The following is a 26,984-nucleotide window of genomic DNA, read 5'->3' on the forward strand; positions in this document are numbered from 1 at the left end:
ACTCGAACGAGTAAGATGAATCCAAATACATACAATGGTTATTTATCCAAAACAGCTGTTATATATTACAAAGTCACGCCTCAAAATAATCTAGACAAATACATTTTGTCCAAACTATAATTATCCAAAACCCACCCGCTGTATTTAAGTCTAATTTTCAAATTGATTACTAAACTGAGGCTGTAATTCAACATGGATTCCAAAAATGTTCGTATTCTTTGTATCCGATCGTCACAGTGTCGGCGTATCAAATGAATTATTGCCTAGGTTTTGTTAAATACGTCTCCTTAAATTTTTCTTCTCTCGAAAAAGCGATCATCTCTATTTAGCCATTCGCTGGTAAGGATAAAATGAAAAACGCAAAAGTTGCCCCCACTTTCAATAAGTTGGAAACGTCACTTGAGAACTGGCTCATTTACTCGTACAATGGGAACCTTCATTGAGACACTCGTAATCACCCATATCAGCGTAAATGACAACGAAGCACACGCAGCTGTTGCATAAGACTGAGGAGTAGCGGAGAAGTGGAAACCGGCTCGGTATGAGTTCGTGACGTCATCAACTTATCTGGGAAAGGATTGAAGCCGTCGATGTTTCGTCGTGGATTGCTCGATAAGCGGGATACGGATCGAAAAACGGGTAAATATGGGTGTCTTTATTTTTCAAATTCTATCAGAATCGGAAATTGAATGCTACTATATTATGTGAATTCAACAGGGAAATATTTTCGGGTTCTCCACAGGGTGAGTTTCTTGTAGGCCGAAATTTCCATAGCCTCGACCTCGGCATCACGCCCTGAGGAAGATGGCAGAGGTAGTTATCGAAACGTCGGTAAACAAGCAACTCACTCGGTGGACAACCGAAGAAGATCTCACAAGTATCATACGTCGGGAAAGAACAAAATCATATCTCAGAACCCATTCACGTTAATTTTCGCGGACAAAGTCTTCCTTGGCGAGCAATACTTTGCACCTGTGAGCGAAACTCCAAGAAAATTCGTAATGCTGCAAAAGGTATTACCCAATTTGATATTTTGGAGGCACCTCACCCCCAATGGACCGGACGCCATTGTCTTTTTTCGCGGTGAATGGCTTACGTGATCATCTTGAAATCTCAATGTTATCATTAGAGCTTTGTCAATATTTGCCAGTATATCAAGTATAAATATTTTACATCGGCGAAAAAAATAAGGTGAAATTTTAAAAATTGAAATACAAGCAAATGTTGCGTCAAGGTCATCTTTATATTCTCCCTGAAAAGTTCAAGATAGTAGCGTAGTATTAGAAAATTAATAAGCCACCAGGTAGAGAATCAATGCGTTTTCTTAAGGTAAAGTGTCATCGACTATAGGTTCTTATTACAGTAACAGAAAACTCGTACTTAATGGCACTAAATATATCTAACTTGCTGGAGGCACCATAACCAATTAACGGAAGAATGAGGTAATAATTGAAATGATTCAGCTTCTTTACCGAACTTCTCTCGGGTTTGCGAGAGGGTCAGAGAAATTAGGATAGCCGACGTTTCGTGTTCCGTCTAGTTACCCATTCTCAAGGCGCAAGTGTGAGAGAAGTTCATTCGCTGTATTCGCCGGGAAAATTCAAAATCATGCATACACAGCTAAGTCACCTTTGAGTCCTTAAAAAAAAAGGTGCAGACATGTGCTCATTCTATATCCCATTCAAGGACGATGCAGCACGGTGGCAGAGCATAGAAATACCAATTTACTACCTAAGCGGCGATTTGGGTGAGAAAACCGAATCAAATGAATACTTATAATGTTCACAGTACCGGAAATTTTGCATCAAAAGCATATAACTAAACCGGTACGATAATTTCTATACCTGGAGAAGCTTTTAGTAAAAATTGATATTAAATCTGAGATACTACCGTCATAGGGATTAAATGCAGCAAGAAAAAGTTACGTCAAATGAGGTTGGGAAAATAAAAACACCAGACAGACGTTTCGTGGAGAAATAAGTCTTTCTTGGAAGCCATGGGGAAAATATTAGCGAAGTCTGCTGCCACAGCAAAAGAAACTACGCCAAGGAAATAAGACTTCAGGAAGAGGATTGACAAGTTAAGGCTTAATCTTCTCCACCAAAGAGTTTCCAGGCTGAAACCTCTACTGGTGTATTAACGCACAAACGAAATACCAGAAAAAACTGAAGGATACTAGGGATAGGTACTTACCTTTCCATTTACTGTGAAGGAATGACAACGAGTAAGCTGATATTACTTCCGAATTTTCGACAATGCTGCCTTTTTCGCGGAACTTCAACACATTGGAAGAAAAAATTACTTGGTCGCATATCCCACTTACTCAATGAAGCCAAATAATTTCAAGTTAGCTTATTTCTGACAAGAATGTGCAAGCATCCTTAGCATTACAGATCCATTAAAATAGCGAGTTAGCCACGAAAGTTATATAAAGAAATATACCCAAAAGCGGGGCCAACTACCAGTAATAAGCGACTCATGCTTCCAACTTTTATGTTGCTTTTAAACAAAATGAAGAATACTCATTAACGATCCGCATTGAAATAATTCAATGATAACCAAGGTTTCCAAATACTCTAGATCATCATTACTTACACACAGCGGCATTTTGCAGCAGAAAAATGACCCAAATTAAGAAATAACAAAATACTATGTCGACATAAAATTATTTTCCAGCGAAAATTTGCTGAGCATTCGTAACTGCGTCGGAATTTCACCATATCATGCTACACAATATTCTTTCAACTGGGTCAAAATAAACTAAGGATATCATTTCAGAGAACATGGTCATTAAAAATCATACATTGAGTGATAAGAGGAACATTATCTTCAATGGAGATCTGAATTTAGAGCGGACAAAAATTACTATTTCTCAAATAATATTACGGAGATTGTAAAAATGGAAAATCATCACCGTCGATATCTTTCGACCGAAGACTGAAAAAAAAGATGGAAAAAAGACGGAAGAGAAAGAAGAATAGGTGTTTAAATGCTCACGAAGCCAATAAAAAGCCGAAGCACCGACGAAGCACACAATATGGTCAAAATTTACGGTTGAGTAGATTAAAGGAATAACAAGGCTGAAGGCATAATAGAGCCTATTTGCAGGAATGACTAAGTACTTGTTTTACCGAAGTCCACGCCTTGGCAATTCACGTGCAGTGGAGTATCTATTAGAGTTACACGTTCCCTAAAAGTAAAGGCTCTACAATAAAAATGAAGAATATTCATTCAGAAAGACCTTAATGGGATCGAATAATGAGTAAAATATTAACTAGGTCACCTATCTTCAGCAATATTAAGTATTTTATTCAGTCAAAATATCTGAATACAATGAGTTCATACATTAAAGCAACTTGTATCTTACGATGGGACACAAAAAAATTACAGATTCGATTCATTAGTTGCCATTAAATAAACGAGAAAATCACAATCAAAACTTGAGTTGGGGTACGTGTAAATGAAGAGAACGCCTCCATTTGATACATTTATACCACAAGGGTGCTCCGTTAACTTTAAATGAGGCACTAAATTACGCTATTCGTCCTCGTTTGGCTCTAGATGAATGATGTTCGACCAGCAGAATATCAACGGACGAAAAACGTAAGGATTAGCGAGAAAAGTTAGACGGCTGACCATTTATTACATAGATTATATCGCTAAATAGCTGATAGAAAAACCAAGTAATACTAAGTCTAGTGCATCTTTTTGCCGTGGAACCAATCTTCCAGAGAATGAAACGATCGCGACGGGTCGAACCCATCCTTAGTGAGATTTAACGCCTTCAAAACGTCTGACTGGTTTACAACCGATTTCTCCTTCAAATAAACGTAGTATGTACTTGACATTTGCTACCATATAACGTTGAGGAAAAAACAGTAGCTCACAGTGTTTTTCAAGCATACGACTGTTGGCGCCTTGGTGGTAGGCACATTTATCACTAAACTCTCGTGTGGGTTGCCTAATCATAGGGATGCGCAATAAAACTGCAGTTGCTCACAAGACAAAACCATCTCAGCAGGAGAAATCATTATCAGGCCTTGAGGATTGAATTCAGCAAATTATTAATAGATATGGCGGGTGTGGATGGTAAAAACAGATACATAACTATTAACCAATCAGTCAATATCACTAGAGATAAATTAATATGACCGCAAAATCAAATGGTACCAAGGCCTACAGTGGCATATTCTGGAGGTATCAGGGTACATAATATCGCAGTGCTATAATGGCAATAAAGATAATAATAAATAATGATTTACTGTAAACAAGGTTTATTTCTCAACAACAGAGTTGAATCCAAAAATTACTTTTAAATAATTAGAGCTCAGTCAAAAGATTCATGAACCAACATCAAAACCTGTTTTCTGCCTGGGTGTGTCTACTTTGAAGAATCACTTGGAAAGAAGGGTGAGGGTGAAAGTGACAATTCTCTGTCAGGCTTCCATAGAGAACATTTGCACAAGCTCTTCAACACCTGGTATTTCCTCCCATAAGATAAACAGCCTTAAATAACCCCTTTTTAAACCAGTGGCGGATACAGATGGGGGGCGCAGGGGGCACACGCCCCCCCCCTTGCGGGTCCGCCTGTATTACCGAACATTGCAAAACCACAATTGTAACTTTTTTATATCATAAGATGGCATTGTCTTTTACATGTTTATAATCACTTTAAATAAAATTTTCATGTACTTTGCCTGTGACTTGATCATCTTTTATTACGATAAAAGTAAAGACAACTCAAGATATATTGCGACCCCCCCTTGAGTTTTTTCTGTATCCGCCACTGTTTTAAGCCGGCCACCATATGACCCAACCTTCCCTTGAGGCCAGGAACATTTGCCTTCCCTTCCAAACAACCTCTCCTACGGTCACTCTTCCTACAGCCATTCCATGATGCATTTAGATGCAAAAAAATGTAAAAAGCCATAAAAATACCCAATCATGTAAGGAAAAAACAAGCCTCCAATATCAACTCAAATTCTTTCCCCGGGGCTTGACATAAAGACCAACAGTTGTGCCCAATCCAATGGGTCTCCATGGTGCTCTCTAAGCAAAGAGGCGGTACCAAGACATACCTGATAAAAATAATCCATGCCACCATCTTCGGCTTGAAGTCAAAGGAACATAGTCACTGGTGTAAGTCGTTTATGCTGGATATATTTCTATCTAGTCATCCAAAATTCTCTTGCCTTTCACATTTTCTTTGCAAAATTCATGCATGGCTTCACACACTTTCTCGTGCTCCTATGTACTGAATATATTTGATAGAAACAAATGATGAGTTCATTAAGAGTTTCATTCCAACTCAACATGAGCTACCATGAATGAAAGGGATATTACAAATTGATTACCAAAAATAATAACATTAAGTTATGGTTTTATGCACACAAGTCTTCGTGAGGAGAGGAAAATTTCAGGTGGCAAGACAAAAATGTTGTGAATGAAAACTTTCAAAAAATTAGGAAATGGAGTCCTGCATAATAAATGAGGGATGGAATTTGCAGACCAATTTCTAAAAGATGAATGCATATTAAAATGTGTAAAAATGAAAAATGCCTACATTACTTTATAAATACAAAGCAAAGTAAGAGCAAATGATAGGAACTTATCAGAATACGGACTGTCCCACAGGTCGTGTGTCATTTTTGACCTCTAATTTCAGTAACTTCACATCGAGCAAAATTCATGAAAATTGGCATACTTCTGGGGAAAGGTCCTAAGTTTTGTTGAATGTAAGCAAAATTTTACAACTTTGACCTTTTTGACCTCACAATGTGGGCCCGAACCAAAATTTTGAATTTGCATTATGGGGTTTCAATGTTAAAAAAATCAAGATAGAAAAAAGTCTAATTTAATTGACCAAGATGTCAATTCTTAGATTTTCGAACACAAGGAAACCGAAAATAACAATTTTATTTACAAAAATTCAACCATTGACCCAGTAAGGTCACAATCAAGGTCATGAGGGTGGCAAAAAGAATAGCAAACCAACAAAGGTGTCAATCCATGGGTTTTAAAGGGTGCCCAAGTCAATGGTATTGTCCTATTACCCATATTACCCACTAATTTACCTCCAAGGTCAATACAGAGGTCAAAGGTCATAGAGGTAACCATTGGGCCATCGTGACAACCAACGTGTCGAACCATAGGTTTTAAAGGGTGGTGAAGGCAGTTCTGCAGTTCATAGATCCTTATTGTCGCTTTTTTTTACCTCCGAGGGTCATAATGGGAGTCAAATGTGTAATATTGTATAATAAGGAGGTTGAATAACCCTGCCATGAAAATGATGCAGTAATGCAGAGAGCACCTCCATGAAAAAAATATTTGACATCAGAAGTCCAAGCCTACCTTGAAAATTAAGCATTTATGATTTGAGAAGAAAACTAAGGGTAAACAAAATCTAAAAATATAAATAAGCTTTTGGGAAGAGTTGCAAATTCTTATGATTACCTCAAACTACAAAAATTAAGGCATAACAATACAAAGAAGTTCTTCTGAATGAAAATATTCAAATTGCTTTTAAACTTCTCTGAAACTTGAAATATGCTAACCAGCACCAGTAATACTCAAATACTAAAGAAAGCTACATGGACCTACTTTCATACACGACATATAGTTTTTGCCAAAAATATTGTACGAAGTACAGAAGACACATACAAAGACAAAGACAGACGAACAACTCTACTTCAAATTACTAAGATTACCCCCATTAGGAAAAAAAAACATTTGAATGCCGATGATTTCATTTATTAAAATTCCATTTCTATAATCCTCCAGAATTAAACAAAATGGCTTCAAAACAACATCCATAGGAGGTTGACTGATATTAACAGACAACTATTATGTGATCAGTACCAAAAATAACAAAGAAAGGGAAGGCATGACTGTTGAAAAAGATGATACAACTTTGCAAGCAGTCAAGACACTAAAATGTCACAGGGTTGTCACTGCAACAAACCAAGCTAAGTCCTTGCATAATTATTCTAAAATTTCATAAAATGGTAGCCATAAATTTCATTACATTTCAGATAAGTCCAACTTTTCTTCCTAATTGTTTAAAATAAATATCATATGTACAAATGCTCTGACCAACCACAGGTGAACAAGTAAATGGAAAGGGAATCAAATTTTACAGACAATAATGATAACATAATAAATGCATAGCAAGAAAGAGAAACTAAATGACCTTGATGAGCTAATATTTTATGAATTCTAGATGATAATTCAGAAGCAGATCTCAGTAAAGAAAATTTTTAATGGAAAATTCTTTCCTTTGCCACCCCTGTAAAAAAATTCCAACGTTTCATTTGTGACCTTTCATTTAATGAATTATGAAAATGAAAATCCAGGTGTAACAATGGAATGAGGTAAGTTATTAATAATAATGATGATTGCTTGACAAAAGATAAATAAACTTCACATTATTATTTGAATTATTATAAAACAGCCTTTTCTTGTTGCATACACTGCAGTGCCAGCGTAAGACCACATCCAGCGATTATTTCACTCTGCGTTCACTTCACAAACTATTACACCAGACTATTTGTATGTATCACTATTACAAACAATTGATCATTTAACTCATCCCAACCATTGCAATATCAGTATCTTTCCAGCCATTGACTAGACATTTTGATCCTAGTTCAATGTTCATTTTCTTTGAGATTAAATAAACAAGGGCTAATGAAGCTCACCGATCAATGATTCTTATCACCATTGACTTAAGGCTTGTTTGATGTTGATTTTATAATCCATTCTTGCACTAATCATACTCTTCATATAATTTTAATCTGCATAATATTTGCAGTGTTGGAGAATAATTCAATTTTCATTGACTATATCAAGATTCTTATTCCTGTATTTATTCAGAGAATATTCTGACAGGAAAGCGATATAAATAAATTAATTTTCCTTAAAAACAGATCAGCTATAGGTCCAAATAAAAAGAAAAAAATATAATTTCACTCCGAAACCAAAAAATTATATCCAAAAATTTGGAGCAAATGAGAGGACCTGGGAAAATACTTTGCAGTGTTCAACTTTGGCAATTATATCCCTCGCTAATAAAATGTAAATATATGTAAACAGAATAATTCATACCTGAAAATGAGATATGTACTTGTACCAAGAGATATGGGAAATTGCAGAATGTTCTCAACTTTAAAATAGCAGAAAAATATACAAAACAAATTTCAGTCTAAGATTATTAAAATGAGACATTGCAATATTTCCACTTATACTTTTATTCTTACACTTACATAGGTGTAAGAATTAAACTATAAGTGGAAATATTGCAACGTCTCATTTTAATAATATTACCAACTTCCACCACATCGTGCCTAACATCATACAAGATATTCAGTCTAAGACTTAAAATACACTTGAAAGGTGTTAGAAATAACATACAATAATTAATGAGCCAAAAATTTAGAGAATTAAGCTTCAAAACGTAACCTAAGCATTGCTACCTTATCATAAATTACCTCATAAATGAAAGACAGTCGCAAAAGTTTTGGACCCCTGTTTTACCGATGGAAATGGTAATACAGAGGAACCATTGCAATTCATTCAGCTTCACTAAGAAATCATAGCTTCAACATCTTCCTTAAACAAACTTCGGATTAGAATGAAAGTCTCTAACATACGGTAACATTCAGTAAACCCTGTTATCAGAGCTATCGATCTTGAAATTGCTACTCCTGCACCAGAACTTTGAATAAACATTAAGACCATTATGCAAATCAATTTCCAACACTGAATTTACCATGAACTGCAAGATAAAATTAATTTATTTCACCACAAATATTGTTAATGATGACTTGGTTCAAATTACACAGGTATACTCATAAAGCTTTGTCCTAAATCATGTTTTTCCCCAAACCCCACCACAGGAGAACATAAAAATGATTAAATAAAGCTTAATTCAACATTTACATGAATCTTCGAGTTAGCAGTGATACTGTATTTGCACAAATCTAAGGCTAGGTTTCTTTCCCTTTAAACTATAGCAGATAAGAAGGCTCTTTGAAAAATTGGTTGTAAAATTATCAATTTAAATGGAGGTTGCAAAATCTATTGCAGGTTGCATAATATAAATCATGGATACTCAAGTGTGTCACCTGATAATTTTGCAACAAAAACCAATGTTTAAAACAACAGCACGATAATTAAAATTAATTTATACTACCTTTTAAAACAAAAAATGTTTGGCAACCAGCAAAGATTTGGATGGCACCAATCAGAAGTTGGGTGCACATCCATAAAAACAGCAAATTTGCATTACGCTAGGTTTGACATCATATTATTACCGCAGAGTTCATGAGGCAAGAAACTTCCATGAACAATAAGATATTTTATGATGATTTTAAATTAGCATCAGTTTTATTGAGTGTTATCACCTACCATTAGTTATTATGCTGTAAACCAAATTTGGATGTGAGAAAGCTGACATTATGGAATGAATTGAGAATCATCAAGCTAAACAGCAGCTGATCCACTAACCGATCAAATCTATGTATGAAATATGAGCCTTTTCTCCTCATGAAAAATCTTGCATAGATCTTTAAATTATAGGCATATTTACACTGTAATAAAAACTGTAATAAAAACATCATAATTAATCTTCGAAAAGAGCAGCTAATATTTATGTCCACCATGCCACTTTATACCTTGACAGTGATGTTCAGGTTGTCTAATCATTTACACATGTACTTTCGCTTGCCACCCTTAAAACTATATTATTTAAAGGAGGTCATAATATAGGCCACCCTATTACAAATCTTCCGGATATTTTGGGTAAAATAGAGAGGATTATATTCATAAGTATACAGAAATAATTTTTCAAAATTAAACTTTTTTCCCTAGCAGAGTTCCAAAAAAAAGTTGAGTCCTCTTAGAATCAGGTTTGTCCTTGATTCATGCAAATACAGTATTTTTATGTTCCCCTGGATAAAAATTAAAAAAATAAACTATGATTAATAATATTCATAAATTAATATACAGGTGGAATCTCCACATTTGCCTAAATTTAAAATGTCCGTTATTTTGGATTGCTAAATTCTCACTCTCTGACAAATAAAATCTGGAAAATTTTAAATCCCCACCTCCATGATACAAGCATTGCATATCTATGAAGAAAACTTTTCTAACATATTCATCCCACTTGCTACTACTTTGTCAGTGATCAGTGTTATTAAATTATTTGAAATAATTAAAAATATTAAATGAATTACAACCCACTGACAGGCATGGAACAAGATTTACAAAATCATTCCTTTTGGAGAATTCAATTTTAACCCAGCGTCTATTAGAAATTAAATGGCATAGTTAGTATAACTAACAGTCTTGGATGGTTACCGTATTGATATTTCTAAATAGCTTTGGATTGATTTGTGATACAAAATGCATCATGCTTGTATCAAGAGGGCAGGATTTTTTTCTTTAGGGTGATTAAACTGACATATCACAAAAGCTTTTAACTTTAGAACATAAAATTGAAAAAATACCTAACTGCAGAATTCTGGTTAAAATGATGGGTAAAAAATACAATTTCCCACAAAATTTACAGCATTTTACACCATTGATAGCATTATATATAAAAAGTCGAATTATAACACAGTAATTTACACTTAAAAAGCCTACTTTACACTTCAGATTACAGCCTGCAAAGAGAGCACACAAATAAAATTTTCTAATGCATGATCATCTATGCACAACTTTTTAAAAGTACAAAAACTTTATAAACAAAAGTTAAACTGTACAACACATGGTAAAATTTTAAATTAAAATAATTATAAACCATTTAAAAAAATATCTACTAAAATTTACCAAACACTCTTTGGTTGTAATAAAATAGGAGCTGATGGATTCATTCAGGCCATTGCAACCCAAATAATGAAAAAATGCTGGGGTTGTTTGATACGTAAATGATTAAGATGTGAAAAAGGCACAGGATCATTGAACACAGTGCTAATTCTACTTAATCCAAGTTGAATATAAAAGGTATAATTAATATTAAAAGTAGAATTGTCTCACATCCACAATGACACAGAAAGCATTGACATCCATTAACTCCCATCTCACTCCTCTTTCCTTTGATAAAAAGACACTCACAATCCCTATGTTAGATTCGTACGAATCCAAAAATTATGCATACGTACTACATAGCACCACCATCTACCTGCATCAATTCTAGTAGCCACTAGAATAATTACTAGTTCATTGTCATCCAATTTTTCCCATGACTTGAAAATATTAGGAAACGTCACACTTTTTTATAAAACAGCCAAGAACGAGGGCCACTACTAGGCATCAAATAGAAAGTCTCACAACAGAATTGTCCATTTGTTTGTGAGGTAGGGAACTTTCACTCAATCTGAGAATTGTTTGCTTCCACTCACTGGAGCCTCACTCGGTCCCATGGACAATTTTGTTACCCCCACTTGGGAAACAAAGAAAGGTGAACAAAAAAAAACAAATGTACATACAAGTCCAGATCATATGAACTTGAAACACTTCTGCTTATCATGAGGAATGCGTGTTTTAAACAGTATGGAGTCCGCTCGAAACTGAGTGTTGAGCAAAGGTGTGTAGCCATAAACCTATTCAACACAAAAACAAAACATTAATTATGACAAAAAGACAAATACATCTACATCAAATTCCTATAATCCCAACATTGATAGAGGTAAAAATGTTAATATACCAAAAGAGAAGATAATTATCTCAACAGAAATCATTTATGTCACTCATCCTCTGTGTAATTCTTATTTCAATCTTCTTGTAGGCAAAATTCAAGTTACGCCAATCCGCTGCGCCAGTTATGTACATACCATTGAAAGTTATGAAGTAAGTGAATAAAATATGGCCAATACAGCGAGTATTATTGGGTGAGTGAGTGAGGGTATTACTTTAAAGTAGGAATGGGATCCAGGATTTTATTCAGACCCGGATCCAGATCAGATCCTTGATTTTTGGAGCCGGAACTTCGGATATTTTAGGATCCAAATGCATTTTCAAATTCCTGCTATAAAACGAAGTAATTATTTAAATTTCTTCTGTTTACATACAATCAAACGAATGCTTTTTAGATTTACATACACATTTTAATATTTTTATTGATCAAAAATCATTTTAATAAGCTTTCAAATTATTTTTTAAAAACAATAAAATCTTTACACGCTCAGGATCATAACTGCTGCGCTTGCGTTTGGAAATGAAAATAGGTTTCAATCTTCAGATAAACCATTGACTGATTTAATATTCCTCACATCAGTTTTCCCCAAATTTGTGACTTGTGTTTCACCCGCAAATGCTTCAGTAGCAGTGAGGTGGATTTCACACTTCTTTGCGATAGTTTAACGTCATAGTGCACGCACAAAGTTCTCTTTATTTCAATAAAAATGTTTCCACTCAATGAATGACATTTTTATCGGTATATCGTTAAATTAAATTGTAACTGTGCAATCTGCAACACAATAAACAATGTTTAGAACAATATTAGCATCACATGCGTCGAGTTGTGGGAACAAAACGAGAAGACCTCTCAGCGAAAGAAAAAGGAGGGCATCAGAAGTGCTTAAAGGATAGGTGGAAGGGAAGGATCACTACCCTCCATCTTTCAAGCAACGAGACTACGAATGAGGGAGTCAAGGAAGAACATGTCAGATCTTGCTATTTTGGAAGTCATTGCATTCAAAGCGAAGCCAAGGGACCTATGTGATATATACAGTTGGCGTTTCTGAGCCGTATCTTCTTGTTTGAGGGTACTGATGCCACGCTTGTTTCTTTGAAAATTGTGCTTTTTGGACAATGTTGAATATTGGTACAGTCTGGTTATAACTTAAAAAAACTTTTTTCAATCAATTTGGGCTTTAAAAAAACTAAATATGTTAGAAATGAGATGCATTTGGTCTCATTCTTTTTTGAATCTTGTGCACGTCATCCAATTGCCGAAACCTATCGAAGCATCTTCTGGTCCAGTAAGTCACACACCTAGCATTTGTTCTCTAGAAACAGAGAATTAAAGCAGGTAAGATGAAAAAGGTCAGTGGGTGAGATGGTGTAGGGATGAAACACGCTTCCATTATTCTCGAGTAACTTGATATTTTCCTCCAAAGAAAATTATTTATGGACTATGTCGTCTTGGAAAGGAAAAAAATATCAGAGGCATGGGGTAACGGAGGGCTGAGGGTGTTTTTTTTAACCTGCGATGTAGTCACTTTTGACATGGTTGTTATCCTATGGCGTTGAGATTCTCCGGACGGTTGTTCATGTCTTTGTAATAGTCACATTATGTGCCTGTCGTATATTACCGTAAAAATTTCCGCAGCTGAAATTCTGTGGCATAACCCCTACGAGAGCTTTTAAACAAAATGGTTCATGAGTACGACAAGCATTGCAGTGCAACGGCGCACGCGAAGATAGGATCGGAACTCTTTCTACTCCCTTGTATGAGACGCTCCATTCACTGAAGCATAAATTTAAAATTTTGGATCCACATCTGATGCCTTCAGCAAATTTGGTTCCAAAGTATCTGATAAAGGGCAATAACCACAGATATTTGGATGAGAGGTATCCGATCCAACCATCCCTAATTTTTAAGGATGAAATAATATCATCTTGAAGGAGTCAGACACAAATAAAAGAAAAATTAGAAAGAGGGTAAAGAGAAGTTGATGAGGCTTCATCCTTAAAACGAAAAGTAAAGAAAACTTTGCAATTCCACATAAGGAAAAGATACAAAGAAAAAGGGACAAAGGCTTGACGCCTTAGCGCAATTTGAAATTTTAAGAAGTGTCAAAAATAAGGAACATATTGTTAACGAAATTTTGTATCCTTCCCACTTCCCCCTTATAGACCATCTTTCTTACACACCTAAAAGAAAACAAACCCTTTTTTGGCCTTACCTCCCCTAATACCTCAGATGTTTCCACGGACACACTGTTATTCCCCACTTCCCTATCATCCGACCCACGTGCCCCTACCTTCCCCCCTTGTTTTGTAGATAATGTAAGTACGGAAATCCCAAATCCTCTCCATGCTCCTACACCCATTCCCAACCTCTTTGGCCAGACTCCACCCCTAGGAATTCCACCCCTTACCCCTCACCTCAGACCGTTTTTCTTTTTTTAATTTTTTTTAAATAATTTTGTTTGTGACTACAGTGAGTCCTCGTTTAACGTCACCTACCGTTCCTGAAAAATGTGACGATAAACGAAATGACGTTAATCGAAGCATAATATCCCATAAAAACAATGTAAAAATTGAATATCGGTTCCAAGACCTCACAATTCCTATGCGAAAAAATTTTACCGTATCATATCTGGGGCATTTTTTACGATGGGAATGCCAAACTATGGCATAAATACGAGTTCCTGTCTTCATCGACGACAATAGCAGCAGTGACGTAAATCCTTCTCCATTTTTGTATCTTCCCGCATCTGCTTTTCGGCTTCGCGGTCCAATGAATGCTACCAGACGCTACAGACCGGGGATCCGGTGCTCCGGTCCATAGGCCTTACCCTCGCTACGAGAATTTCTTTTCGGACCGGTCAGGAGCGAAATCAAAATGGCGCAAATGAGCGAGGGCGGGCAAACTGGGATTATGAAATTGAAGAGATGATTTTAATTGCGAATTGAGGCGGGCGGGCGTCGCCTGGGCATCATCATCGCTGAAACATCGTCGCAGTAACAGAAACCAAAATTATTGTGAACATTGTTTTCTTGGACATTGTCGTGGAAATGTCTCTGATGCTAAAATTTGCCAAAACCGTAATCGCACTTAACAATATACATACCGTTTTACACTTTGAATAGACTGACCGTATTACCGCCCACGAAACAAACAACCTGTAACGCCTGCCAGTTCGCCTTTTTTCTCGCGCGAAATTTAAAATACGTGACGTTATCGCGAAGCGAAGGGGCGATAAACGAATCACGGTCGTAAAATTTTCATGACGTTATCGCGAAATGACGTTAAACGGGGTGACGTAGAACGAGGACTCACTGTATTATTCTCTGCCCACTATGCCAGATGATGACATGCCACGTTGAAACCTAGGTCGTACATTAAATATTTATGAGGAATTACAAAGTTTTCTTTACTTCTCATTATGATAAGTGGATTCCATAAAGTCACACCTGAAACAACTCAACAACAACTAAAAAGGTAGGGTGGAAGATCTTCCTTTTTTTTGGGGTCTATGCATTATGAGCTCTCCTATTGATATATTATGAAGGGACATATCCCACATAAAAGAAAGGCCCACTCAGTACCTCTAAGCCCACTGTTATACGACTTGGTTCAACCAAATTTTCTCTAAGCAGTAAAGTTAATGTTAATCAATATGTTACCAAAAACCATTTCAATCCTTACAAAATTGCAACAGTAATGGATGCTGATGGATTAATCTGAATTTTCCTCAATACCATGAGAACATGCATTTACCACCACCAAGTTAAATATTAATATGAACAGTGTGGTCAAGAGCTACAAAACTGCTCAAAAAATATTGTTTACTAACCTCTGAGAAGAAATTAATGCATTTATGCCTCTCTTGGAAGTGAGTATCATCCTCAGACAATGAAACAGGGCAGCCAGGGCACCGGAATGTCCAACGAGAAGTTACCTACAAAATATTTGACACAAGAGGCATCAATACAATGAAAAAATTAAAAATCTGAAACCATGACTCAAACATAAAAATATTTCTTTCAATAATACTAAAATTATATTGTCTAAGACCAAGCAGGTACAAGGTTACTGAACATCAAACAGAAAATGTTCCACCAATTTTAACATATACCCATGTCTTCTTCATTTTAAATCCAAAAAATATTTTAGCAACTAGTTTCAGAACTTAAGTACCTATCAACATAACATTAAAAAAATTTTAAACTTTATATTTTCCATGATTCGGCCAAAAATATGTAGATTCTTTACACATAACAAACTAGCAATAACTCAAAACAACGGCAAGTGATTAGAAAAAATATAACTATTTACCTTAACAGGAGGTTTTCTTGTAACATGAGAAACAAGGAAGTTCATGGCAATATCCTCACAATTCATGTACTCATCCACTTTATCCCGAATTGCCTGAGGCATACCATAACTGTACAGGTACGCAAAGTATTTGTGAAAAAATGCTGCTCCTGTAAACAATAAATTAAAAACATTTTTCGGACATGCACCATCAGGCACTAACAAGAAGTGAATAAACAAAGAAATAGGAGATTCTTTAAATACCTCCCATTAAAATTGTATAGCATCATTCCCTGAAACATTCCCTCTTTCCCTCTCACACAGTGCTCCATGCAAATTTTCCATAGAAACGATACCAAAAATCATTTCCTGCCCATACTTTCATGAATTACAATTCTTTCCATGGTTTTTATATGATTTTTATCACTCATGACTCAACCATAATGAATGGAAAACAAACAGCAGTAAGGATACAGTGAAACAGGATTCAACAAAGGGATCCCATGGTTTAATAGGGATGAATCTAAGATTTCTTGATGGGAATGTTGCAAGCTCGGAAATAACAAAGATTATGGGAAGGACGATGACAAAGGAAATCCGCCGAGGGTGGTAAAAAATATCCTACATCCATCCGGACCCACAACACCCCCGTAACCATGAAACTTTTCACAAACAATGCTATATCACTAACAGGGCTATTCTGTAACAGATAGCGGCTCCGCTATCACGACGGAGATGCTATTTCTGGCGCAATATTACGCCCCCCCGATTCACTATCTCAAAATAGCGGCCCCTAAGCGGAATTTGGGGTCGCTTTATAGCATCGACAATAACGCCAGCATTTGGCTCGCGTTATTCCGATAGCGGCCCCTACCAGGGGCGGAGTTTTGTACACATCCAATCATATTTCTCGATTCTTTGCAATAAACAAATGAGACAATCCGAAAACGCAGCAGGATACTCGGCAGCCCGGGAAGAAGTTAAAAATACGATGTGGCTTGTGTTTGGAGATTTTGCTCTTTTTCTATCGGATATTTTCTAGCCTAAGTAAATAAGCGTCTATATTCAAGGGTTCAAGAGTCGACGACGGAAGAATATCGCCAATTTTTGAGCTTAATATATCGGAATTTACGAGTATAATAGTCTTGAAGAGGACTTCGTCCGCTACGCACTATTCGTTCACCTACGCCTATAATGATTATACTCTTATGATTAGTGGTGACGAAATTATTTTTACTAGTACTTTCATCTTCAGCCACGGCTTGTTTACATCGTTTGTCTCATTGCTCACCGTAATTCTACGATGTCCACAGTTAATCCACAGTTGTCCACACGGGTAATTATTTAATTATAAAACATTTTTGTCACTTGAAATCACATTTTAGGCCATTTAAAATACATTCGTTGAGGAAAACAGCTGTTTTCTAGATTACGCGGATGTCATGGAAGGAATCATCGCGAGTGTTGTGATTGTGAACTCGTGTGACATACTTTACGGTTTCTAATACCAATTTCTCGAGCAATGATTATGGAAGTGTTATCATGTTTGCATTTTGATACCATTTCCATGTTACTTCAAACAACTATTAGCGTTGATATGACTCGGACTAAATATACTAGTACAGTGTAAATTTGTGATATGCCGCAAGAGGAATGATGTTGAAATGAAATGTATGCAGTTTTATGATGAATAGTTCATTAAATGTTTCCTTCTTTCGAGCAATCATTCTGTTTATTTGCCCCTTTCTTCCGTTGGAAATCACGGTACGTACTTGTTAGCATATATTAGTATGCATTGTCAATTGCAGCGGTGCTGTCTGTGCTGTGTGATAGAATGCTCGCAAGGGCATTTATTAAGGTAGGAGAGATATTTTCATGTTAAATCCCATTCTCAGCAGATGAGCTTGATCATAAATACTGTAAGAAATTTTCGTCGTCTGCAATGCGCGGAACTGTTTTCGACCGTCATTTGTATCTTGCTCTCGGAGACCTTTGATTTGCAGGTAATATCATAAAACCTAAAATTGGCTTTCGCTGACCGCTAGATAACGATGGAATAATTTAAAAAAAGATATTTTAATCATTATTATGTCTAATAATTAGATATTTATAGATAACTTAATGAGTTACTCGACTTGTATTACTTGCCCTACACTAATTTTCATACCGACTACAGATTTCACAGGGGCGATATATTACGCCCCCAAAATCGGCGTAATATAACGCGATGCAATTTGAAGAATCAAAATCGATGCCATTTGAAAGAGGGAAATAGCGGCGGCGCAATAAAGCGCCCCCAAGATACAGAATAGACCTGTAAAGCTGAAATTATTCAAATAACATAACATCAATCCTAAATGGGTTAATTGTGCTAAATGACACGACTTTCGATGTACTGATTTCTTCCATGAAAAAGTTACTATTCGAGAAAAAAATAAATTAAATAAATTAAATGTTATGAACTTGTATAATGTTAGGCAAGCAAACCATTTTTTTTCTTTCAATGAATCTATCACTGTGAAAAAATTATTCAAAACATCCACACAACTTACCGGTAAGTACCATAGATAATTCACAAGAATAGTTGGAATTGTACAGCCATCCACCATATTTCAAATCCCATGCATGAAATCTTCCAGGAAACCCTACCACTCTGTCTCTTTGTTCTCTCCATACTCTGCAAGGATTCGATAAAGAACACATAATTGGCAAATGAAATATTAGCAAACACTGCTTAACACATCTGCCCATTCTCTTTACAGTAAATTAGTTAAATTAGGAGTAGCAATAGGGTAGTTTCCCATTTTATTTGCTAGAGTCTAACAAAATTTTAAAATGCCATGAATACATACATACTTTTTTCATTTCAATTTAAATTTTATGTTAACTACTTATTTAAGTCAATAAAAAATATAAAATCAGAACAGCAAAAAAACATGAATGGGCTTTAAGAGCATGCCCGTAAATCTGAAGCATTGATCACCCTTCAGCTTCTTGATTGCATAGCAAGTGCCTGTGCATTACAAACTATAGGACCTAGTGAAAGCAAAAATTAAAGGAATGATTTCCAAATGAATTACATGATGATAGCATTAAAATTAATGTCATGAAAAAGATATTTAAATAGATAATGCTAATATTAGAGTACATAAATAGGGTACTCAACCCATAAATGGACGTTCAAACACTAATGTACAAGTAATCATTTTCCTTCTTAACACTTTCAGCACTGTTTTGGTCATAATGATCAAAACATGTCCTTCATCTCCATGACACTTCCGGTCATTATGACCCAAGAATGAGCCTTTCTTTTGTCTGCTCATAGCACACCGTCGGTCACAGCTACTTTGGCAACGCGTATATTACGTGACCGAATTCAAGGATATGAAAGGATCCAAGAATAAACAAAAGAAAAACATGTTGGGCGAATTCTTCATAAAGTCCACGGCAGGCAACGTTTAAAACAAAGAGCCCAAATTCATAACAATTTTGAACTAATCCCCATACTCAATTTAAAGTGAATAGACAGATAAATAATGGGAAATTTAGTGTTTTCATATTTTTTTCCTGGGGTTTCAGATAATTTTCGAGGGAGCCGTCATAAGACTTTTTGTCAAATCTCATCTCGTTCATCCCAAACATTTGTATTAGTGACTGAGGGAGTGATCCAAAGTGGGCTTTATAGTATGTATATAGATTAAGATTACATTTACACACATACAGAATTAAATATGAGATTAAGAACACCCATCCATTGCTAATTTATTTAGTTTTGCATTCCTCAGCAATGGACATTTTAAATCCATCATTGAAATTTGTGAAGTGAAGTGTTGAAATATTTGTGAAGTGATAGGATATTGACATTTATAACTGAGTATTAGTATAAATAAGACACCATAAGCAAGGTTGAGTCAGCACTGATTGATAGAAGTTAGTTCATGCATTGCTTAATTGTCAGCAAATACATGTGGCCAGTAATACTATAAAATATAACTGCATATTCAATTGCAGTATTTCTCCAAATAAAGTACTGTTTTCAAAAAGTTTTCCCAGAAGAAAACTATTAAGGACAACTAAATTCAAGTACAGGATACTTGAGAAATCAGAACATTCAAAAACAACAGGTGTGAATAACAACACCACAGACAAGTTGAGGTTAATTTCCTTACAAATGAAAACAATTGTCAAACACTACTACAATAGAAGGTGAGGATAGCACTAATTACACAGAATATAAGAGAGCAGCACAGGGATTACATGAACTCAAGAATAAAATAAATATACACTACAAATTTTATAAATGTAATAAAAGATTTTTGTGCATCTTGAAGAATAAGTGCTGAAAGATTTTTCCAGTCTTACCACTATATTAATCAACTTGACTGCCAAAATTTCTAGGGCCATCTCCACCACATGGTATGTGCCAATATTTTTTATTCATTTTTTTGACATCCAATTATAAAAATGTCGGTACATGCACTGATAATGGTAATGGATGAGTCAGCCACAGAAACATCAGCAGCAAAGAACTGCTTTACCATTTAATTTGCTTTACCATATTGTAACCCAAAAATATACACTTGCTCAAAAATAGATATGTTTATATCAGTCCAATTCTTCAAAGCAACTCACCGAAATCCAAACATGATCTCATCATGCCGAAGATGTGCATCATCATCTACAGAGAGTATGGCCTCAGTTTCAATGGCATCAAATGGAAGGAATCGATTATTGAGACTATTTCGACTAGCTTTCACAACCTAAGAAAAATTACCAAATATTAATATAAAAAATAAACAATTATAATACACGTCATTATGAAATAAAATATTAACAGTGCAAAATCCAGATAAATAACCAAAATTTAGACTGAAATATTGATGCAATAGCTTTACAATGACATTATCAACTAAAAACTCATGTACAATTGCCATGAAATATGCATTCACAGGTCAAATAAAAATGCCATGTTTTTTTTTTAATGAATAGAATCAAACGAGTGGTCCAATCAAACAATTATTACAACTCAAATGTTTCAGACGTTATTTCATAATATATGGAACAGTCATAGGGAGACTTGTCACACTTCTCATATATACAGCATTACTTTAGCATACAGTATAAGTACATGCATAGATATTGATTGATTGGCAAAATAAGTAAAACTAGAGAAAAAATTTAACTCACATGAATTGGTACACCTATATCAGGCCATCTCAAATCTTCTAGAGGAGGCTTAGGGGAGTTCCAGACCACAACAACTTTATTCAGGTACGGAAGTCCATAGAGACGACTAAGAGAATTGATAAGTACCTGAAAAAATCAATGTCTCAATGAAGGAAACATTACCGCTGCCAGTGGCATGATTTTGCTTATAACACATATCCTCTTCATTCACAAACAATGTTTCCAAATTAAACTTCTAGATATTTTTCAGCAGCTATAGGAGACTCATTTGTAATTTGTACATAGCACACACTGCACAAGTGAGGGTAGTGAACAGAGAATCAAGGTAGGCAAACAATGGGCAAGAAGTGAGACTAGGCTGTCCACTATAGTCATTGCTTTAAAATGTGTGCTCTGAGGACATAGTGAGAGTGGTATCGGATGAGTTGGAAGCTGGAGTAAAAGTGGGGGGGAAGATGTTTAAATCATGGAGGTTCGTGGGTGATCAGGATTTGATTAGTCATTCAGTAGGAGAGCTGTAGGTCTAGTGGATGCATTAGACAACTATTGCCAGGAGTATGGCATGAGGATTAACCACTTGTTTGGGTGAGATCACTTCACCCACTCACTGAATCAACCCAATGGTTGGTTTGGTTAGGTGAGGGTAGAGCTCACCTCAGACTTAACCACAGGCATGAGAGTATCACACATTCTCAGTATAAGGGCCAGTTCCTTGCCCTTGTAACTAGAGAATTTTTATTTGGGAGTGTCCAAAACATTCGAAAGGGATTTGAACCCAGAACCCTTCTATTAGCAGCCACATACTCTGCCCTCTAGGATACCACACTCTCCCCTAGGGTGCGTGGTACCTTATCTAGGGTCATCTGCTAAGCCAAATGCCATGGGTTTGAGTTCTCCCTGTATAGGTAGATCTTTCCAAGGCTTTGATTCCAGCAATCATCCAATGAGTAAACGGCAAGAGAAGACCAAATGGAGTCAAACCTTGATAAGTGAGAGTTCAAGGGAATTGCATTTTTTTCTCGCTCATAGAGGTTTCTCACTTACATAAGTTACTCTCACTTATGGAGGTACAAATGAGGAAGTAAGGGGAGGAAAGTACAGGGAATCCACAATTACAGACTTATTATGTATGCAATAGGGTAGTTTCCTTCATCAAAGAAAATGAAAGGCATTGATTGCGATTAGTTACCCACCATTAGTGTATTCATTATATACAAATTATTTGGTTTTAGAAATGCCAGTTTAGACCAATTTTGCCTGAGATTAACAAAGCATGCATGAGGCACAGAGCTCAGGGAAACATCTCTTAATAATCACCTATTAAAATAGCCTGTGGTTGGATAGTTTCCTTCCTTTGATAGGGTATTAATAATCCTTATATAAGCCAAGCACTACCTGCTAGCAGCCTGCATCGTAGCGGCACTCATAGCCTCGCACAAAGGTGGCCTCAAACAGTGGCAGCCGGAACCAGATTGACGTCACATGGGCTTTCCTAGTATTCATACTTAGCCATCATGTTTTAGCGTGCTCTAAAATTTTCACTTTTCATTTAATCACAAAAAATAGATATCGTCATTTAAAAATCTAAAAGCTTGAAATTCGTACTCCAGGAGTAATAATCTTTTGATCTAGGCAATTAAAAAAAATAGGTATCCACCCTAATATCTATAAACTTTAAATTATTTACAATTTTTATTTAAAGAAATTAGTTGAAGTCTTTTGAAATTCTTTTGTGGAATTATTTATGTGTTCTTTAATCTCATTTCTCTTATTAAAAATAGATTGTCACCTTTTTGAAACAACTCAACAACAGCATGTCTTGATTCACTGGAATCGAAGATGCAAAAATTTACACTTCTGAAAATTTCTTTGAAACAATATCACTGTCTTTCTCTCTTAACTTCCTTCAAAGTACGTGTTAGGACTTCATGTAGAATGTGTTCCCTTCAAGTTAATGTTAACTACAGTGTATAAAAATCCAAAGTTTGAGCGCAAACTTTGTCATTTTGTATTCAGTCAGGTAGCGTGCACTCATTTCCCCACCTGAAGTCATCCAAAAAATCTCTCACTTACGGAGGTTCCTAGATTCCCACTTGTAGAGGCATTCAAGGGTAATAATGATGGGACCTGGCAATTAGTCTCACAAATAGAGGTTTCTTACTAATTCAGTTCTTGCTTATACAGGTTTGACTGTACTCACATTAAGACAAATTATAGAGGCCATAATGCATTATCATCACCACTCACCTGTTCCCTTTCATAAGTTAGCATTACTATAGTGAACTGCTCCCGTGGAACATTTCCTCCCAAGCTCTCACAAAACTCCTTGCCAGCTCCTCCTGCGCCACGGCCAATAGGTCGAAACCCAAGACCAGATCCTGAATGCCAAGGTTTCAAAAGGAAGATAAAATGCAACAATTATAAACAAAAACTTAATACATATTTACCATCTCAGACATGCTAAACTGTCTTTGTACTACAGTAAAACCCCGTATTTGCGTTATCGGAATTTACGTTTTCCCGCAAATTGCAAGTTTTTTTCTGGGTCCCGTCATATTTCCTATCTCTCCAATGTAAATAGAACCCTGTATTTACGCCGTGTTTTTTTCGTTTTCCCGCCATGTGCATCACGACGTGCCGGCTAAAAAAAATTTTTTGCGAAGTAAAACAATTAATCGCGCATATCAGCCCTTAAAACTGTCTTTTGGCTTCCTTTCGCGCATTTTTATTTAAAAATCTAAGAGAGACTTAATGAGAACTATTTTCGGGAAGAATTTGAATGTGGCGGGACAGAACGCCACTAAAGTCGGAAACTTGAACTACGTCATCTCGTTTTCTGTCAGCGGCGAAAAGATTCACGATATGAAAGTAGGTGTATTGAGCAATCGAGCTATGTATTAATTATAATGCAAAAACTCTTGAAGGAATGTTGACAATAATCATGTAGTCGATAATTTGACACGAGAGTTTGAAAGGAAACCGTGACGTGATAAGTGCCGGAACTATAGAACTTGACCGACAACATTTGCGCTGACTACATTCAACAGTTGCGTAGCAATTATGGGTTAATTAAATACTTAAAAAAACTTATTTAAACTTGAATTATCCCATTCAAATAGCAGTGTATCGCAAACTATTGTAACTTTCAAAAATTATGAAGTCCCATGACAGTTTGTACTACGCACTTGATCGCCGAGGAGTAGGTCAGATACTCGTGTGTTGCCGAGTTACCCTCAATTCGTACGGGAAATAGAATTGATCCGGCTTGAAAATGGAAATTCGAGGTGAAAAACGGACATTTTTAATTGACGAGGAAATGAAAATTATAAAGATAGTTGATTCCAACACCGGAACCCGCATCGATTCAAACGCTGGCGACTCGAATGTTGGGACTGGCAATCCGTTCGGATTTCCAGTCTCAACATTCAATACCGTGGTGAAAAATCGCGATGCCATTGTAAAATATGCAAACCAGTGCGGACATATATAAAAAAAGAGAATATATGTGAAGAATTCCAGGTAAGAATAAATAGAACGAATTCTAAAAGAGTAGTTTTTAGGTGCAAGATCATCAAATGTCCCAGCAAATGATGTCATCTAAAGGCCTGTTTACATAGTACATTAACCCGTACAAGTTAATGTCTAAATTATGAACATGAAAATGCACCGTGTATTCACCCAACTTGTGCGTATATGCACGAACAGAAAATAGAGCCTGTTCAAATTTGGTTCATGCATTCATTGTCGGATTTAGGGGCAGGGGACGTGCCCCCCCAGATGCTTAAAAAAAGAGACAAAATTTGAATACGGTTATCATAGGAGGATCTATGGGGGGGGCACGTGCCCCCCCAGACACTTAAAAATATGCAAGATTTTTAATACGGTCCAGTTATCATTGCGTTCGTTTTGTATAACGTGGTATCATTGTGCCCCCCCCCTCCCCACTCCAGAACAAAATCCTGGATACGGCATTGCTTGTGCCCCCCAGAAAGAAATCCTGGATCCGCCCCTGATGGTCATCATTATGTTCGCTTTGTTTTGTGTATTACTCAAGGAGGCTCAATCATTTAATTCAATAAGAATAACTTTGATATAAAAATAAAGAGAATTTTGTAAAGTCATTGTTATATCTTGTTTTTAATCTCAACTAAGACAAGATCTTTTGCCTGTCAGGCCCTCTGTGCCCCTCCCAGAATAAAATCCTGGATCTTCCCCTGCCTACATTCGTACATGTCCCGTTCCGGTCCACAAAAATCATTCATGCAAGCAGAAATTAACTCGTACCTGTTAATGTATCGTGTAAACAGGCCCAAAGGCCCTTGAGAAAAAGTATTTCCCCACAAGATTGGGAATCGAAGATTCCACGGCATCTATAATGGTTGGTTGGACAGATTCAAAAATAGGTTCAGTCTTGTATATAAGATGGTGAGTGGTGAAAGCAAAGATGTTAACATAGTGACAGCAACTCAGTGGAAAGAATCTGAATATATTAGAGTTCTGGAAGGTTACAGCCCAAAAGATGTTTTCAGTGCAGACAAAACAGGATTATTTTTTAATTTTTGCTGCCAGCAAAAATACTGTGCTTCAGAGGGAAACAGTGTTATGGAATAATGCTTAGTGAACAATTAAAAAATTAACATTTCCAAAGCCAGTACATGAATAAAAGTGAAAATTCTCTTTTCCCACGATTTGCATTTTCCCGCAATTTACACTTTTTTTCTTGGGTCCCTAGAAAAGTGTAAATAAGGGGTTTTACTGTATATCATTATTTTCTTTGAAAAGCATACTTAAACATAAAATCAGTCATCTTTAAATCTTGTGACCACCTCATGGAATTACCACACCAGACTGATTAAAAATTCTAAGTGATCCTAATATTATATCACATTTAGCCATTCTTCACCAATATTCTCTAGCCTCGTAATAATAATGTTTTCATTCATCAGTCTAAATTAGGACTATGAAGTCCATGTACAATTAATCGGTTTGAAAAGCACATACATCCAAGCCCTGGGTGAAAATATCCACCCATGACCTGAGTGTTAGCAGACAAGGACTTAACGCCGCCACCACTGAGATAAGCTCTTAAAATATTGTTGGGATGACAGTAGAGTTTCTGATTCCTAGCTAAAATGTGACAGCTCAATAGACCATCAATATAGTTGTGTTGTCAAGAACTTCATGCTTTACATTAGGAATGGGTTGGTTCAAATTTCTTTGGTTCCAGTTCAGTTCTTAGCATCAGTTCTCAGTTTTAGATCTTAATTTAGCACTTACATAAGTTCAATTAATTATCAACATCTAAAGATACTTTATTGCCTGAATGTTAAGCCTATCTACAATAATATCAATTTCATTAAATGGTTGACCTAATTCTTGTGCGGTTAACTCAATGTGTTTTCAAGCATCCCATTTTTAATTGTTCTTAATCATGTGAATACTTTAAAAATACATACATTGAATTCCTACTGATCTATAAGGTACCATTACCTTCTATTTCAGGTGCATTTTAGGAAGTATCCAATAAAAATCTTATTTATTTGGAAATCAATTTCACAAAATGTTTTGCACAAGAAGAGCACCAACAAGCAAATCCTGTTGTTACATTGAGGATACTTGACAATATAACTAACAGTAAGTTCAAGTAAAAGTAAAACAGCATTTGTAGAGCTCAGGTCATCGCAAGATCTTACTAAGCATATGGACTTAATGGTCACCGCCTATCAACGTGGCAATTTTAGGGTAAAATAACCCCAAATGGTCATGTGCTTTTGAGGTTAGACAATTTTCAAACGATTATCAATGCTAG

At 35.9% G+C, this 26,984-nt stretch overlaps 1 protein-coding gene across 1 annotated transcript in view; it reads right to left on the minus strand.

The window, feature by feature from the left end:
• Positions 1 to 6,734: 6,734 nt before the first annotated feature.
• The window catches only part of LOC124160634 (exostosin-3), a 42,636-nt gene continuing 22,386 nt past the window's right edge, over positions 6,735 to 26,984 (minus strand). Inside the window, exons 14-20 of the mRNA XM_046536545.1 lie at positions 23,423 to 23,553; positions 21,176 to 21,301; positions 20,621 to 20,748; positions 18,541 to 18,665; positions 16,010 to 16,158; positions 15,528 to 15,632; positions 6,735 to 11,603 (exon numbers count right to left, since the gene is read on the minus strand). Of these exons, the coding sequence (XP_046392501.1) occupies positions 11,499 to 11,603; positions 15,528 to 15,632; positions 16,010 to 16,158; positions 18,541 to 18,665; positions 20,621 to 20,748; positions 21,176 to 21,301; positions 23,423 to 23,553 (869 nt within the window). The 3' untranslated portion in view covers positions 6,735 to 11,498. The remainder of the gene's footprint in view (positions 11,604 to 15,527; positions 15,633 to 16,009; positions 16,159 to 18,540; positions 18,666 to 20,620; positions 20,749 to 21,175; positions 21,302 to 23,422; positions 23,554 to 26,984) is intronic.

This window comes from Ischnura elegans, chromosome 6, assembly GCF_921293095.1.
Source record: "Ischnura elegans chromosome 6, ioIscEleg1.1, whole genome shotgun sequence".
In the NCBI taxonomy this organism is placed as follows: domain Eukaryota; kingdom Metazoa; phylum Arthropoda; class Insecta; order Odonata; family Coenagrionidae; genus Ischnura; species Ischnura elegans.